The sequence below is a fragment of the Rhinopithecus roxellana genome, chromosome 12 (genome assembly GCF_007565055.1).
Source record: "Rhinopithecus roxellana isolate Shanxi Qingling chromosome 12, ASM756505v1, whole genome shotgun sequence".
NCBI lineage: Eukaryota > Metazoa > Chordata > Mammalia > Primates > Cercopithecidae > Rhinopithecus > Rhinopithecus roxellana.
The window spans coordinates 58,960,927-58,978,657 of NC_044560.1; the positions used below are offsets into that span (position 1 = coordinate 58,960,927).

The following is a 17,731-nucleotide window of genomic DNA, read 5'->3' on the forward strand; positions in this document are numbered from 1 at the left end:
GATGGTGGCCCCTACACAGCCCCCAGTAGCAGGGTGTTGGAAGAATTTTCTTCATGGTTGCTAAAAAGCACTGAAAGGAATGGTGAAATTATTTACCTTGTTTGCTCAACTTAGCAACTAGAAGAGGAGGAAGAGACGTCAATGTATCAACATAGCAAGCTTGGTGCTTTTTATGCATGCTTGCTCATTTAGCTCTCAAACAGCCCAGGGACAGAGATTCCTATGTCTCCTTTATAGATAAGAAATGAAGGGTCAAAGATCAACAATAACTTGCCTCAGGTCATCCAGCTGGTTATGATAGAAATAGGGAAGATTCAGTCCATGTTATTCCCAGGAGCTTTAAAATGTGCTTCCTGGGAGGTTACCAGGTCAAAATACAATGGAATAGGGGAATGAATGACCAAAGGGCTTAAGAAATAGAAAGTTGAAGCCATGATCCTCAGGGATAACTAAGCCACCCATGCTGTCAGGTACTGGACAAAATGAAAGACTCCTTCGAAATGTCCTTTCTCTCTCTTTCTCTCTCTCTCTCTCTTTCTTTTTCTTTTTTTGGTCCTTATATGAAATGGAAATAATGATGTAAACTGATTGACAGAAGGTTTTCCTTCTTCTCAAGGATGGGTGCTACACAGTGCAAGTAGAAAAGCCTTCCTGCACCTCTGTTATTCACATCACAAATGGTGCTATGGCTGGGCAAAGTCAGACAGTCTGACCTTGGGGATAAGGTGTTTGAAACTGGCTAATGAGGCATGCCATAAGCACTGAAGGAAAAGTAAAACAGCAACCCCCAAAGAATTGAAATTAATATCCACAGCAGTGTAGCATGGTAGGCTGAGTCATTCTCACAGGGTCACATTAGACCTTGGCGTTATGTCTCCACAGTTATCCTAAGGCATAGCATATGGTGGAAGCTCATTACAGATGTCTGAATGGGAAAATTAATGAATGGTGGGGTGCACCAGTTCATTCTTTAAATTTTGTCAATTTTTGGTCTCCTAATAAAAATTTTCTTATATGTAAAATGAAGCAAATATTCAGTTAAATAGAAGCATTCCTGTGGCTCTTTTCCTCTGGTCATTAGCCCATATCCAATTGAGTGTACCCTTCTTATGGAAAGACATTCAATCAAGATGTTGGTATTAGTCTACTTGAAGGCAAGCTTTCACCCTAAGTTCAGTCAATCAACCAATTGATTAATAGATAAATACATGTGCATGTTTATTTATATTTAATAAGCTACTCATTATCTAGCCTGTTTGGGGAACAAGGAGAATTTCTAGTTACTCAAGTGTTCTTGTTAAGAAAGAGTTGTTAAACGGGGACTGTCATAAGAAATTGAGTTGTGGTAACATATACACTTAAACACTGAAACACTGATCATCATCTTTGATGATGCAGAAGTCCCTTGAGCATCTTTTAATGTCACAAATTCAACATGAGCATCAACATCAATTATGACTGTACTGTGGAATATGGTGATGTTAGTAAGAGATGTCAATTTGGTAAAGTTCCAGATATTTACCAAATGGAGGGAGAGAGGGAGAGACTCTGTCTATAGTTAGCCTTACTCCAGAAAGAATTAAAGATGGTAGTGGGTATAATGGTTACTTTACCAGCTTGCAGACTTAATTATTGTTCCTTACAGGAAGATATCCAACACTTGGCTCAGCACTGGCTGGTTCACAATGACAATTGCACTGGAGCTCTGTGACAGGATCAATGTTTATGGCATGGTGCCCCCAGACTTCTGCAGGTAGGATTTATTCTGCAAGTGTAAATCATCAGCCGTGTTGTGCAGGGTTTATAAATATCTGATTCTGAATATCAACCATGAAACATGTCTAACTATCTTCTTGAAGCAATTAATTAGCATGTCCCAAGTTCTCATTCTAGAAACAACAAACAGCATTTAATTATGTGATATAAAATATTGAAAGTTTTTGTTTGTACTGCTGGAGAATAAATCCATCTTGTGGGCTTCATTTATCCTCTGAATATTTATCAGCCAAAAGTAATGCAATAATTGGCATAATATTAACGATGAGCAACTATTAAGAAATATTAGTTTTACTCTCATTTCAAAGGAATGTGATAATTTTTTAATGAATTAAAGAGAGCAATTCCTTTGACAGTGAGACCTTTTTTCTAAAATTAAAATATTCCTCTGAGCCTCCTTCCCTTACCACATCAGTGGCCTGGGCTTGCACTTCTAAGGCCGAAAGCATAGGCCTAATTAATTTGAGGTGTCATTTTAAAGGGAACATGCACACATCTCTGCTGCCACCTTAACTTTCCTCCTGGCATGTGCCCAGGCAGAGTTCAGGGCATACCACAGATGCACTCGGCAATATTCGGGGCCTGATTTTTGGAAGCCTGCTTGAAAACTCACCTGTAATTTGAAATAGTGAGGCCAGAAATCCCAGAAAATATCCTAGTTTTTGGGAATGCCTGATGGCCTGCATGTGGCCTGAATCCTGATCTTCAAATGGCAAAAGTTGGGGTGGGGGTCATTTTAAACTTGCTTTTTAAAATGTGTGCTTACTTACACTATCTGGTGTTTTATTTGTTTATTTTTTCTAACAATGTCTTGAAGGCCATGAGTCTTTAGCCAAAAGCTGCAATTTGGAGGTTTAAAGCAAAGATGAGAAACAGCATCTAATCATCCCATTACCATTTTGCCACTTTTCTGCCTTTTTAACCCAAAGATCCAACACAGCAACAATACTAATTGATATGGAAGACTCAGGCCACAAAGAAGGAGAGAGAGGTACAGACAGAGCAGACCTTTGATGTAAGGTCAGGGTGAGAAATGCTGGGGCTAGGCTACACAGGTGTAAAGCCTGGCCTGGTCACTTACCCACCTAGTACGACCTTGAACAAGTCACTTAGTGTCTCTAGGTCTCAGCTTCCTCATCCATAGACGTGGATATGATAATAATAGACTCTGCCTCAAAGGACTGTAGGCAGAGTAAATAAGCTAATACATGTGAAATGCTTGGAACAGCGCCTAGTAAGTACATGGCAAGCACAAGGCAAGTTAGCTTGGATCCTCACCCAGTGCTGCCTCACTTAATTCACTGGCCCAGTGTCCCTGTTTAACAATCTATACTCAAAAAAGTAAGTAGAATGGCATAAAAAAGCAAACCGCCTCCTCAAACCAACAGGCTAACAGAGACAATGAGAATGGCACTTATGGGCATGCAAAGAGCCATCAACGTTGATGGTTATACAGCAGATATAATTAAGCAATAATGCCATTAGGATGCCAGAAAGAAAAAGCATGAATAAATTGAAATGTTAATGACTTCAAATGTTCAAGGAAATATTCCATTTATTATGGAAAACAAATGAAAGGCAAGTTAACCTGTCATTTCTCCTACTCAGAGTTAGTTCATCATGACTTCATGTACGGTAGGATGGAAACAATTTATGGAAAATACTAACAAAGAAATTAAAATAATGTCAATGCTTTATATATTGCCACTGGCTCCGTGTTTCTCTTCCTAAGCTATCATCCCCAAAGGTTTGATGGTTGTTTGCACAAGATGGTTTCAGCAAGAACTCTTCAAAAGGACCCCTATGCCCAAGTTCTGTCAGAGAAGTGGAGAGTGTCATGTGGAGGAAGGGTTCAGTGCTGGAGAAAGCATCCCACTCAGTCATAAAGCCTGTTTAAGGAAGGGTAAGAAGGAAGACCAGGAGTGGCACAGATGAATTCCCCGGTTCCATTCATCTGCATTTCCAGGACATGTTGACTGGACCACCAGGCATCCAGTTTCGAATTGTGGGGCCTTGAGCCTTGTTTTCCTTGTTTGTAAAATGGGTATAAGAAAATAAGAAGAAGAACAAGCAGGTCATGGTGAGAATTAAATGAGATAATAGATGTAGAGTGTTGGATGCAGTTCCTAGCACACAGTATTCAGGAAAGAGTATCAATATCATTAATATTAATAAGATATGCAAAATAATTTATATTATTAACATTATCCCAAGCACTTGAGAGTTTCCTTGAAAGATACCAAGAATTTTGAGCAGGGGGCTGGGCGTGGTGGTTCACAACTGTAATCCCAGTACTTTGGGAGGCTGAGGCAAGCAAATCGCTTGAGCTCAGAAGTTCAAGACCAGTCTGGCCAACATGGCGAAACCCTGTCTCTACAAAAAATACAAAAATTAACCAGGCATGATGGTGTGCACCTGTAATCCCAGCTACTCGGGTGGTTGAGGCATGAGAATTGCTTGAATCTGGGAGGCGGAGGATGCAGCGAGCCAAGATCGTTCCACTGCCCTCCAGCCTGGGTGACAAAGTTAGGCTCTGTCCCAAAAAAAAAAAAAAACTTAAGGGGGCTTCAAAGAAGAAGACACAGATTCTTGCCTCCTGGAGGCTTATAATAAGCCTTACCCATGCCAGAATATAAAGAACACAGCAAAGCCACTTACCATGTGACTATAAAAGGAGGCAGCTTTTGCAATTTTCATCTCAGAGTCAAATGAGTCTGTAAACAGTACCTTCCTCACCACCAGAGAATGAAAAGGCAACTGGTATGGTAGTCTGCTACTCATCTGACCATCCCCTCTTTATTTTGAAAGAAGCAGAGAGCTATTAGGGACTGAAAACATGGTGCATGTATCATGAGCTCCATGGCTTAAGGAGGTAAGCTATCGCCAGGGCCAAAAATGGTTGTGGATGGTTTTGTGAGGTGGCAGAGCTCACACTGCCTGGGGCCACTGGAATATAGCCTCCCTGAGGGCAGAGTTTTGTGTGTTTAGTTCAGTGTTTGAGACCTAGAACACAGGACAGTAGATATATACTCTCCTGGCATATGGCAGATACTTCATAAATATCAAGGGAATGAATGGCTGTGTCCTCTGCTCTCCATAGTGCTATAGTAAAGTGTGTTGTGTATGGATAAAAATAACCATTTCTGCCTCTCAGAAATTCTGACCTTGAGAAAGTTACTTGAACTCACTGAGGCTTAGTGACTGATACTGGGCAAGTTACCTAATGCTCCATCTCAGAAGCCTTACCTGCAAGATGGTGATGACAATTATCATATAAACTCTCTTGCATTGTGAGTTTATATGATAATTGCTTGAAGTCATAGATGAGGAATGCTTAGCAAAGTCCCAGGGTCTGTTCAGTACACAGAAAGTTATGGGGTGAAGGGATTCACTGATCTGCAATTGTAGATACTCACTGGCGCATTTTACGCAACTGGCATTATGTGGCCTCCAGCTCCTTGCAGGGCATCTCATGGGCTGCTCAAAGTGTGCCTAGCCTTTCTATAGCTTCCCTAAAGTTCCCAGTGTCTCACTGCAATGAAGAGCTAGCCACATGGAGCAGATTTTAGCAGACAAAAAGAGCCAACTGTTCAGTTTGGGCAAATTAACCATTTCAGACCATAAGACACAATTAGTAACCTCAAAAAAGTCACTAACTAAATAAACCACAAGCCTTTTATTCATTCCGCTAATTCGTGTTGGGCACCAGGGCGGTAACCAGAGATGAATGAGACAGGGTCTCTGCCTTCAGTCGCCTGAGATTCACTTGACTAGAATTCAATCATGAGGTACAGAAGGTTACTCGAGGTGCCAGTGGGAGATGATATTCACTCTCTGCCTGTCAGTAGCATCTGACCCACTGAGCTTTATTGGACCGTCTGTCTCCAACTTTCAAACTGGACTCAGAGAAGTCCTTGCATTCCTCTGATTCTATCAGGTAGCACACGGACAACAGGAATATTGGACCCTTCCACCCTACTTGGTCAGGGGCAGACCCACTTGGCTCTGTTTGCATATGGGCTATTGTATAAGATTTCTTTTCAACAGAAGATCCTTTGACAAATAAGAACTTTAACAACCTCTAGTCTAAGACACAACCATGCTGCTTTGCAATCTAAATCAAACTCTTTCACACTTTTCAGGAGAGTGGAATCATCAGCTTCTTATTGTCCCAAAGAGAATGTCAGTTGTCATATGCATGGTGTGAGGGAGGGGAGGCAGTGGGACAGAGAGAGAAGAGCTGAATTACATCTTGGGGGTGCAAACAGCCAAGCAATCCGTGAGTACCTGATCCCCAAGGGGAAGTATGGGTAGCCTGGAGAGTCATTTCCCATCTGCTGTCCTAGAGGTCTGCCTTCTCATCTCACCCAAAGGGCCTGAGTTACTTCTAGGAGTCATTCATTGGCAAGAAAACTTCTAGTACCCACTTAAAGTATTAAGCCCATGGACTTCTTAGGAAGAAAGATAGCATCACATTTCATATTTAAAACCACAAATGGAAGTGGTGGACATATAAATGGCCATGGTGGCAGATGACAGACATATCTCATTCAAGATCTAGCAGAATCTAACTGACTCAAAGTCATTTGAATGGCAGGCAGCATCTTTCATTTGGTACTGTGATAGCCTCCTGGACTGCTCTCTCCAACTCTTGTCTTCCTCTCCAAACATGACTGCCTTGCTAGATGACAAATCTGACTTCGGGAAGTTACTTAAAACTCCTGAGTGACCTCTTTCTGAGAAGAGTTCACACTCCCTAGGTTAGCACGCAAGACCTTCAGGATATGGCTTCTGCATACCACTTTAGTCACACCTTCTCTACTGATGCAGATTTATGTGTTTATTTGTTTATTCAACCTTACTGAAAAACTCGTAAAGCAACTCACCCTACAGACACCTGTTCCTATGCCCTCAGTTTGGACTGCCCATCCCCTACTGCCTTAAGCTGACTGGTTTCCCACCAACCCTTTACTAATAACATTAATGGCTGATATTTGTTGTGCACATACCTCATGCTGGCTCTGTGCTTAACATGAACACATGCACTATTTCCTTGAGCCTTATAATAATCGTATGAGGTAAGCATCATTAATATCACCATTTTACATAGAAAGCTTAAAGACATGAAACAGCTGCCCATGGTCATAGAGCAAATAAATAGCAGAGCTGGGATTTGAATGTGATCTCCAGGGCTCAAGAGCCAATGCTCTTAATCCTTCAGTTCACTGTTTCAGATACAGCAGCCCTTCCTTCTCAGCTCTCCTTAGCCCCGTCTGAGTCAGACCTACTGGGCCCACTGGGCCTCCGTCTACCTCTGCCCTGCACCATCTCCTGACTGCTTTGTCCATCTCCTTTGTTTGACTCTAGGCTCCTTAAGAGGAGGTCCCTGTATCAATCCACATTTGTATCATTAGCACTTGTCATTGTGTCTGGCATAGAGTGTATCTTCAGTACAGATTAGTTCAATGAGAAACAAAAATAAGCCTTGTCCATGGGGGTGTTTAAGAGATTGATTCTAAACATTATTACTGCAACACCAAAAGTACCAGGCACATTAAAACTCTAACTAGCAAATTCAGATTTTGAGGGGGCCCCAGAAGTCAATGGAGGCCACCTTGTTTTATTTTCAGCCAGAGCCAGCTCTGGGTACTCAAAGAGGGGCTCAGGCATCAGTCCCCCACCCTGCCTATATCACCAGACTTCAGGCACATCAACGTTCAGAAAGCTAGAGAAAATTAATGCCATGTTGCACCAGAGACAACATCAAAATATATTATTCTGTGGACAGTGGACTCTTAAATCATGCCGTATCCATACTGTAAGCCAAATTCATTCTCTCTAGATGGCCTATAAATTGCGTGAAAAGATCGGTTGTCGTTGCTTTCCAAACTAAGTTATGCTGAGTATTTAATCTCATTTTCCATTGTAAATTATTTGTGATAATAATGGGCCAAGCATTTAAATTCTACCTAATAATCTTATTTCTGGTCATACTTAGCGCATTACCAAGTTTACAACTCTCTGTTACCCATCGTTTCTTGAGTATTAATTAGCGGGGTAATGATTCAGAGGGATCACTGTCATGGAACTAAATTAATATCTCATCTGTAATGTGAAGGACATCTCAAAGGTATCGTGAATATCAGAGAGTTGATGCTGCCAGAATTATTAGCTAGTGAACATTAATAAAGCTGCCAGCCTAACAGGGAAAGTTCTTACTTGGTGACAGTCCACCGGGTAGAATCGGAAGCTTACTTACAGAAGTAAGCAATGCCACCCATGTGGTTTACGTTTTATGAAGTAGACTTAAAATATATGGTTGTGTTTCTTCCAGGGTGAGGGTGGGGCTTGGGTGATTTACTGTAGCTCTTTGTCCCATGAAGGGTGGGCAGCTGCAGGCTTTTGGTGCTCCATGCGCCCAGACACACAAATGCTATTCCATGGGCTTCCAAGGTATACAGCTCTTTTCCTCCCAAAAGATCTAAGGACCAGAAATTAAGGCAGCAGAATAAGGGTGGCTCAGTGCACCTCCAGGACTGTGACAGATGCTTGGGAGGGACTGCTGCAAGAATGTTTTCTTCTCAATGCCTCATAGTGTCACCAAAGCCCCCAGTGCAAGCCAGTTGCAGAAGAACCTAGCAGCTTCACAGCTATTAATTCAACTCTATTCTCTCTATTCTTCAAACATTTCCTGAGTACCTACTATATGCCAGGTACCACACCAAGAATAGAAATCTGTTTAAAGAGAATGTCCAAGTGTTCTAGAGAGAGGCAAAGACACCATTCTTTCCTCAGGATATTTGCAGCCTTCTGCCTAGTCCAGCCCCAAACCCATGGGCAGGGTCAACCTAGATCATACTATAGGAGAGAAAAAGTAATTTCTTTTCCTCCTCCATCATAGGTTCTTTGCTGAGTCTCCTATGACAAAAGACAGATTAACGAGAGAAAAGCATACACATTTATTTAATATAAATTTTATGTGACACAAGAGCCTTCAGAAATGAAGATCCAAGGAAACAGGGAGATCTCCTTATTTTTATGCTAAGTTTGATGAGGAAGTGGATAGTTGTGAAGAAGTAGGATTGGACAAAGAAGGTGTGATCTAATGGTAATAAACCAGGGTGGGTGGGGGGAGGTAGCAAGGTCTGTTTGTTCAGATTCTTTTTGGCATTTCCTTGTCTTTGAGGATAGGGATGTTCATTTCCTTTGGGTATATGGAGGGTACCTCTGGAATGAAGGTTTATGACCTACTTTAGAGTATGACCTGCATCAGAGGAGAAGGGTGAAGGGAGGCAAAAGTGATCTCCCTGCTTCTGTTGTTTCCTCAAATGCCAAGGTACCATATTTTGGAGAAACATGTCCTAAACCTCGTCAGTACCCAGAAATGGAAGTGTCTTCCCTTGCTTGTTAGAGTTACGAGGTTTTTTTCAGTTGTAAAACTTAGCTTTAGAAGAGTCAAAAAGTGGAACATTACAAACCCCTGCTGCCATTAGCACTGATGGGCAGAACTGTACATGAGCACAAAGCCTCTGTTTAACACCCTGAGCAGATCACAAGCACCACATATGGGGCTCCTCTGTAGCAAGAGCTCAGAGGAAAGCAGCAAGGACAAGCTGCTTTCAACCACACGCTGTTGATGCCAGCGAAACCTGGGTGCCATTAGTACAGAAACCCCACCTGGGGGACAGGAGTTTTTCCGAGACACAGAACCTCACTCTTAAGAGTACAGAGTCTTGGCCGGGCGCGGTGGCTCAAGCCTGTAATCCCAGCACTTTGGGAGGCCGAGACGGGCGGATCACGAGGTCAGGAGATCGAGACCATCCTGGCTAACACGGTGAAACCCCGTCTCTACTAAAAAAATACAATACAGAATCTATCCAGGCGAGGTGGCCGGCGCCTGTAGTCCCAGCTACTCCGGAGGCTGAGGCAGGAGAATGGCGGGAACCCGGGAGGCGGAGCTTGCAGTGAGCTGAGATCCGGCCACTGCACTCCAGCCCCAGCGATAGAGCGAGACTCCGTCTCAAAAAAAAAAAAAAAAAAAAGAGTACAGAGTCTGGAGTCAACTGGCTTTGGTCCAAACCTTGGCTGCGAAACTTCAGTTTTTCTGTGCATGAGTTTCCTCGTCTGCAGAGTAGGGGTGCTAATAGTAACTCTCTGCTACAGTGTGGATATGTTTTGTTTGTTCCCACCAAATCTCATGTTGAAATCTGATCCTCAGTGTTGGAGGTGGGGCCTAGTGACAGGTGTTTGGGTCATGGGGGCAGATCCCTCATGAATAGATTAGCGCCCTCCCTGGGGTGGGGCATGAGTGAGTTCTCATTTTGTTTGCCCCCAACAGAGCTAGTTGTTAAAAAGAGCCTGGCACCTCTCCCTTTCTCTTCTTCCTCTCTCGCCTTGTGACCTCTGCACACACCAGCTCCCCTTCACTTTCTGCTAGGAGGGAAAGCAGCCTGGAGCTCTCGCCAGATGCCCAATCTTGAATTTTTCCAGACGTCAGAATCATGAGCCAAATAAGCCTTTTTTCTTTATAAATTACCCAGACTTGGGTATTCTTTTATAGCAACACAAAATGGACTGACACTCTCTTATAGGGGTGTTGTAAGGACTACATAAGTGAGTATATGTGGAGTGCTGAGCACTGTGCTCTGAGCTGAAATGATCAACTCCAGCAGCTTGGATAGACAATGAGTGAGGTTGTGTGCTGAAAGCCAGGCAGTGGATTGTCTCCCTGGCTGTCAGATGCTCCCTATCAAACGGGAGCTGCAATATTTGCCTCAGAGGGCTGATGGGGATGTAAAGGAGATCACATCAGTTAAGCACGGAGGCTGAGCAGGTACTTACAAAATCAGTTGTCTCAAATGTGGCTGCATATTAGAATCTCAAGGAGCTTTCCACCATTAGAATCTTCTAAGGAGCTTTGCTGTTATGATATGTATTATTTAAAAACATATGTTTATTTTTGTTTTAAATCATCTTAGAGTTACAGAAAGATTGCAAAAATAGTACTGAGAGTTCATATAACCTTTATCCAGCTTCCCCTAAAGCGGATTTGAGTTCCTGTGGTCCAATTATCAAAAGTAAGAAATTAACATCAGTACAATGGTCAGCTAAACTACAGGCATTATTGAGATTTTACCAGTTTCTCTACTAATGTCCTTTATCTCCTCCAAGAATGAATCCAGGTTCCCTTTGCATTTATTTATCAGGTGTCCTTAGTCTCTAAATCCATGGCAGTTCCTCAGGCTTTCCCTGCATTTCACGACACTTTTGATGAGTACTAGTCAGGTATTTCGTAGAATGTCCCTCACTTGGGGTTTATCTAATGTTTTTCTGTGCTTAGATTGAGGTTATGCATTACTGGGAAGGATCACAGAAGCCATAGGCCCTTCCCAGAATCTCATAACAGGGAGTATGTGATGTCCGTATGTCTTATTACTGGCAATGTTAACCTTCATCACTTGGTTAAGGTAATGTCTGCTGGGCTTACCCATTGTAAAGTTACTGTTTTTCCCTTTGTCATTAATAAATAACTTGGGAGAGATACTTTCAGGTTATGCAGATAGCCTATTTCTCCTCATCTTTTTCCCCATTAATATTCGTTCATTGGTGCATCTTGCCTGCAACAATTACTGCAATGTTCTGAGGATGGTTTCCTAGTCCCTCATTCTTTCTACATTGTTTATTGGAATTTTTCTCTCATGAAATGTTGTTTCTTCTCCTCCATTTATTTATTCAGTTATTTATTGAAATTATCATGGACTCATGGATATTTATTTTATTTTATTGGTTTTATAATCCAATACCGACATTGCTTATTTTGATTCAAACCTAAGACACTTTCTAAAATACCTGTGCCTGAGTTCCTCTCCAAGTCATCTGAACCAGAGTCTATGGGGATGGAGCATAGCTATTTCCTTAAAGCTCCCCAAGTGCACTAAGTGTTAGTTCCCTCACTCTCCCCACCTGCTCCCTCTAAAAAGAAAAAAAAATTCTTCCTCACATCATTCTGCAGGGCTTGTTCTCAAACTGGCTGTCAGAGTGTGGATGGCAGGCTGTAGCCACTTGGGGAACCGGCTCTGTGGTCATCTCCATTCCTGCCTCCCCAGCCCACATATCCTTTCCTTCAGTTTACCGGGCCCACAATGGGAACTTGAGCACCAGAATCCCTTTTATAACTGCTTCCTCGTGTGGAAATTCTGCTGATGTTTATCATAGTTTTCACTGAGGTCAGGTGAAGGAAGAAAAAACCAGGGCAGCCTTTAGAAAGTCAGGTTTGAGAAAAGACCCAAGGAAGTATGACCTTCAGCTAGGAGTGTCTTTCTAAATGGCATAGTGAATTTAGTGAATTCCAGCTGATGGCAGGCTCACAGCTTGGGGAGATGTTCCTGCAGTTTCCAGCTCTGCCTGTCGACTCCCAGAAAGCACTTTTCTGCTGCTTGGACAGAGTTTTAACATGTGGAAACAACTCGCTTACATGAATAACTTATCTTGACACCTCTGAAATCACAGTAACCAAATATGTAAATTTAATTCTCCTTTTAGGGGATCAATATAGAGTCAGATAAGTTTTTTTTTTCCAAAGAGATGGTCTTCCTGAATAAGGAAATTGATCCTATAGCATCTTTAGCTGGTTTCCAATTACCCTCCACTCCTAGGTGCCAAATCAATCTCATGATATTTTTAGAAACCTAATTGTTTCTTTAGTCAGATTGATGCCAATAAAATGTCCAAAACTTAGATGAATCAGATTTAAAAAGTGATTTGCGATGGAACAAAAGCTTAACCCCAAGCATGCCATGACGACATGAAATTGGCATGGTTCCTCCAAATTACGCCATATGAATATGGGAAGATATGTCTCACAAATTCTTATTTTTTTCTTCATAGTGGTCAGCTTCAACCTGAATTTTTGTTAGCATTCTCTGTATTGAAAACACGTTCCATTAAAATTTTAATGGGATTCCAATTTCTAGGGTAAGTAAATTAATAAAATCTGCAATAACTAATCAGGAAAGGATCCAGTGTTTCACTATAGAGCATAGAGATAATTCCAAGACAGGCATATTAGAGTTGCAAAGTGTTAATTTAGCACAGCATCCAAGCCAGGATAAGGAATGTTTAGATGCTGCATGACAAAAATAAATCTCTCTTCCTAGAAGAACTTTTACCTAAGAGGAGAAACAGCTCAAAGGTTTATTGTTGTCAGAGCCACAAACATGACACCCCTCTTGATAAAAGACTTCAATCCCTGACCCCAGTAAAGTTGCTACTCTAAAAGCTATTTGTGTATTGATCTCCTCTGAAGAAAACAAATAGTTGTCTGGCAGGATGAGCATCTTTGGGAAACCAAGTTATTATACTTAGAGGAGAGCTCAGGTGACCAAAGTGAGAACCCTAGGGCATCAGGCTCTGAAAGATGATTTGCAAGATGCTGAGAAGCCTGGGTCTTCTCTTCTTAGTCTCTGCAACAAGGCCAGTTGCTGAGCATAGCTCAAATTAGGAGAGTTTGTCTGCCAAGAAATCTTGACTAATCTTACCATTCATTCTTCAAAAGACAGAAGAGGTGGGGTATACTAGCCTATTATAGAAACCAGTCTGAGACCAAAACTCTTTAGTGCGTAAATATTGTATTAACCCTAAAACAAGGGCACCTACCACCCCCACATATTAACCCTGTGCACACGTCTTGAAGAAATGAGCTAGTGTTTCCTGTTTAAGGCTGAGACAGAGATATAGAGGCAGAAAAACACTTGGAGACTCTCAGGCCACCAAGCAAGGACTGAGGATGTAGAGTTTCTGGACTAAAAGACTGTAGACTTTGAGTACATAGGCCATCTGAAGTGCCAAAAAAAAAATCGTGACCTCTTGCTTGCTGTCTTCCTTTTTCTCCCATAGGATCAAGCTAGGATAATCAACTTTCCATACTCAAAGAAGAAAGTGTCTTTAGAAGTTTGCTGTTTAGCTGCTAATTCCATATACATTTCTTTCAACAACAGAATTTTTAAAATTATTTATTGAGCACCTACCAGGGACTCTTCTAGGAATAAGACAAAACATTGCCCTCATGAACACCCAATAAACAAGCAAACAGCAACAACAATTTCAGAGAGCAATTGATGCTATAAAGAAAATGAATTCAAATGAGATGAAGTGAGGGGAGCAAGTGTCAGGTAAGGCCTCTCAGAGAAGGATATTATTTGAGCTGACACCCAATGGTGAGGAGTGAACTCAGAGAGAGAATTCCAGGCAAGTGACCGCCATCAAGTGCAAAGGCCCTGAAGTAGGGATGAGCAAGGCCAGTATGGTGGGAACATAGTGAACAAGGCTGAGTGGATTAGGAGAAGACTTGGAAGAGAAGCCACATCATAATGCATCCCAGCAGCCATGCTCTCTGTATAACTGGAAGCATCTGGAAGCTTAGTGTAGTGGGGAATGGGAATGACATATTTTGTTTTGGTAATATCTCTACAACTGCATGTGGTAAACAGACAGTAAGAAGAGTGAAAATAATACTATTTTTGTGACTCATTAATATGTAGGGTCTAACTCTGAGGAGACTGAATATTCTGCAGCTGATTTTCAATCTTTTTGATGAAAATGATGGTCACTGATTTTATTTCACAACCTCAAAACCTCTCCACTTCCTTACTGTGTAATCAGAAAAACCATTTGTCAAAACTCATTTAACTAGAAAATACAATTTGTGTTTATCAGCTTATTAAAGATAACATCTTACCTCAATCAGTCAAAGGAAAAAAAATTTCCTTTAATCAGTTATCTCAATTTCCTCCTACAGGGATCCCAATCACCCTTCAGTACCTTATCATTATTATGAACCTTTTGGACCTGATGAATGTACAATGTACCTCTCCCATGAGCGAGGACGCAAGGGCAGTCATCACCGCTTTATCACAGAGAAACGAGTCTTTAAGAACTGGGCACGGACATTCAATATTCACTTTTTTCAACCAGACTGGAAACCAGAATCACTTGCTATAAATCATCCTGAGAATAAACCTGTGTTCTAAGGAATGAGCGTGCCAGACTGTAATCCCAGGTATTCACTGCATCAGACACCGAGACCCTGAACTTCCTGAGCTACCAGACAGGAAAGGGTAGCAGAAAACAGCTTCACTCCTCAGGAAGTACCATGGACAGATGTCTACCAGGCGTGACAAAGCAGTGCAGCTGGATTGTAAGGAAAAATTCCAGAATTAATGCATCCTAATGAGTGTTGTCCCCTTCAATGGTGTTACTTAGGAGCTGAACACTCAATTCAGTTATACCACTATGGCTAAAAACATTTTGGATCTCTTAGTATTGCCTTTGAAACTGCAACATAAGCAACTCAACAATATTAATTGCATTCCTTTACAGAAATACCGTGTCAAAGACATTTTTCTATCAAGTTGTATTCTTTCCTGTTCTATAATCTTTGTCATCTGTTAGACTGTGTATGTGTGATTTGTAAAAAGCAGGCTGAAACTATGGACATGATTTCTGAAGAGCACATCTCCACTGACTTTCATAAAGCAAATGTCCAATTTTTATTTATTGAGAGTTTTTTAGTGCAATCTAGGCCAGTATTTTTATAGATTATGATTATGTGGTAATTTATCCTTCCTAACTCTTTAATCCTGAATGATGGTTGGAAATGGCCTAGAATTGGGTTACTCTGTTCACAATGCTCACTGTTAGCATGCAATTGGTATTTGACTTGGAAATGTTGTGATGTATTTTTTGAACCCCTAGGCTTCAGGAAAACTGCTCTTTTATAGAAAGAATAGCAATGACATTTTCTAATGTGCAGAAATGTTCCAAAAGGACAAAATTGAAAACCAAAAACTATGTTATTAAAACACAAAAATGCTAACAAGAGAAATTTAAAGGTAGTTTTCTTTAGTAATAATTGATGTGAGTGTCCTCTCTTGAGCCCTGGTTTCCTCTTTGGCAGAATGATGTCACTGTACCAGAAAACCTCTTAGGTTTCATCCCAAATCTAAACTTGTGGCCTCCTGTTGACCCATTTGAAGACTCTGCACTTGGAGTGATGGGGTCCCAACAGTAGCAGGAACCTTATTTTGGGGGGCCTTATCTACATTCATATTATTTATCTCACTCTTGTGGTTAAAACCACACTTCTTCCTCAGCCCACATGGGCTAAAATCTACCCCCTGCTTCTCTCGAAGCATCACCATCCACCTCTTCCCCAGCCTCTCAACACAAAAACACAGGATAGACACACACACACAAAAGGCATACTTCCAAGGGGTTCCCTGGCTACAAGAGCACAGAGCTGCCCTTCTGTGAGGAAAAGAGACTACAAGGACATGCCCTATCATTCAACTCATTGATGCTATGGACTATTTAGACTCATTACAAATCTTCTTAGATTATATTCATTACCATTCCAAGGTCTGAAGGAGTATAAAGGACTTATTTTATTCAGAGCCAAGATAAATTCATATTACAGATTTTTATTAAAACAAGTAATATTGTTCAAAAGTAGTCTCATAAATATACTAGTGTTTTCTTTACATATGACTCAGAAGGCATTAGAGAAACTAATTTGAAGGCACCAGCAAATATTATGTATGAAGACTGACATTGTTTTACAGACATGACTTGGCTTGTGATTAAAGAAGCTTTATCACATTACCACTTCTTTCCCTTTTCTTAATTAGTACACTAACTAGTACTATTAATTCTATGGAGTACTATTGTTAAAATGCAAACACAATCAGGGTACTCACGTAACATAATCAAAGTTGATATTGTTGAGTGTGACTTGGGCTGTTCAAAGCCAGTAAGGTTGAAATGGCTGTCCAAAACATACTGGAATATGTTCTTTAAGTTTTCTCATAGTTTTTAAAGGGACTATGAATTTTATTCCAACACATTGTCTTCCACAGCATGGACTCTGAACACATCGTATTTTATCAACATATGAAAAAGTGTATAAATTTTATACAATTTACTTATAGGCCACCTTTATAATCACTTGAAGAGATTATGTTGCTCAAACATAAGTGGCTTCTTTGACAATTTCTATATTTGTGGAAATTTGGAAAGGCATAGTTTCGATATGCAAGAATGTAATTATATTGCCTCATCTAATAATATCTCACATATCTGTGTATCTTCAGATTTTAGATTTTCTTTAAGAAAAAACCATCATGGTAGCTCCATCTTGTTTGTAACTTCTCCCTCTCCAATACTCAAAAGAATGAAAAGAGACCAAATTTGGAAAATCCTGGCTTCACTGGGAAATGTTTTAAATCTACATGTAGCTAGGATATGTGATTTCATATTTTTAAAAAATGTGGTGTAAATAAGTGTAAAAATTACCACTTGCAAAGTGGTTTTATTACAGCATTAAAGAAAATGACTAGAATTCTGATAGATTGTGCTGATGAACCTGGTTGTGGGCAATTGAATTCTTGTCTTGCCACGACCATTTCATGACTGTCAGTCTTAACGCTATTCAACACCATTAAATATAAACTCTGATATAAAAGATGACTACAGAACCATGTTTATAGACCTCAGTGATTTCAGTGTCTGATTGTGTTTGAAGCCTAAGTCATACTCGTTATGTTACATACCTTTTTCCTCTCTCCCAGCTGTGTCATCAGCTCCCTCCTAGCTTTTAAGATCACAGTAATACAATGCCACAGCTGGCCGATCCATGGCTTCTGTTATTTCAACACAAGAACATTTGGCAGAGGCCATTACAATAGATAGCCATTATGGGCAAAGATACAGGAATTTGCAAACAAAATCAATCACTTCAAATGGCCCATAAAAAGAGGAATCTCAGATTTAATATTCTACAGTAAATATTCACCCAAGAAAGCATACATTAAAAGAACATTAGGAGGTAAATATTCAGCATGCTGCGTGGGGACTTAGCTGTGTGATTTCCATTACTGTTAATGGGCGTTTGGCAACTAAG

General features: G+C 40.8%; 1 protein-coding gene across 3 annotated transcripts in view; it reads left to right on the forward strand.

Annotated features, from left to right (window-relative positions):
* The window catches only part of ST6GALNAC5 (ST6 N-acetylgalactosaminide alpha-2,6-sialyltransferase 5), a 189,716-nt gene extending 172,423 nt beyond the window's left edge, over positions 1-17,293 (forward strand). For 2 of the 3 annotated variants that reach the window (XM_010370955.1, XM_030943002.1), the window contains 2 exons: positions 1,646-1,753; positions 14,573-17,293. In XM_010370955.1, the coding sequence (XP_010369257.1) occupies positions 1,646-1,753; positions 14,573-14,804 (340 nt within the window). In that variant the 3' untranslated portion in view covers positions 14,805-17,293. The remainder of the gene's footprint in view (positions 1-1,645; positions 1,754-14,572) is intronic. The other variant, XM_030943003.1, reaches the window with a different exon arrangement.
* The last annotated feature ends 438 nt before the right edge of the window (positions 17,294-17,731 follow it).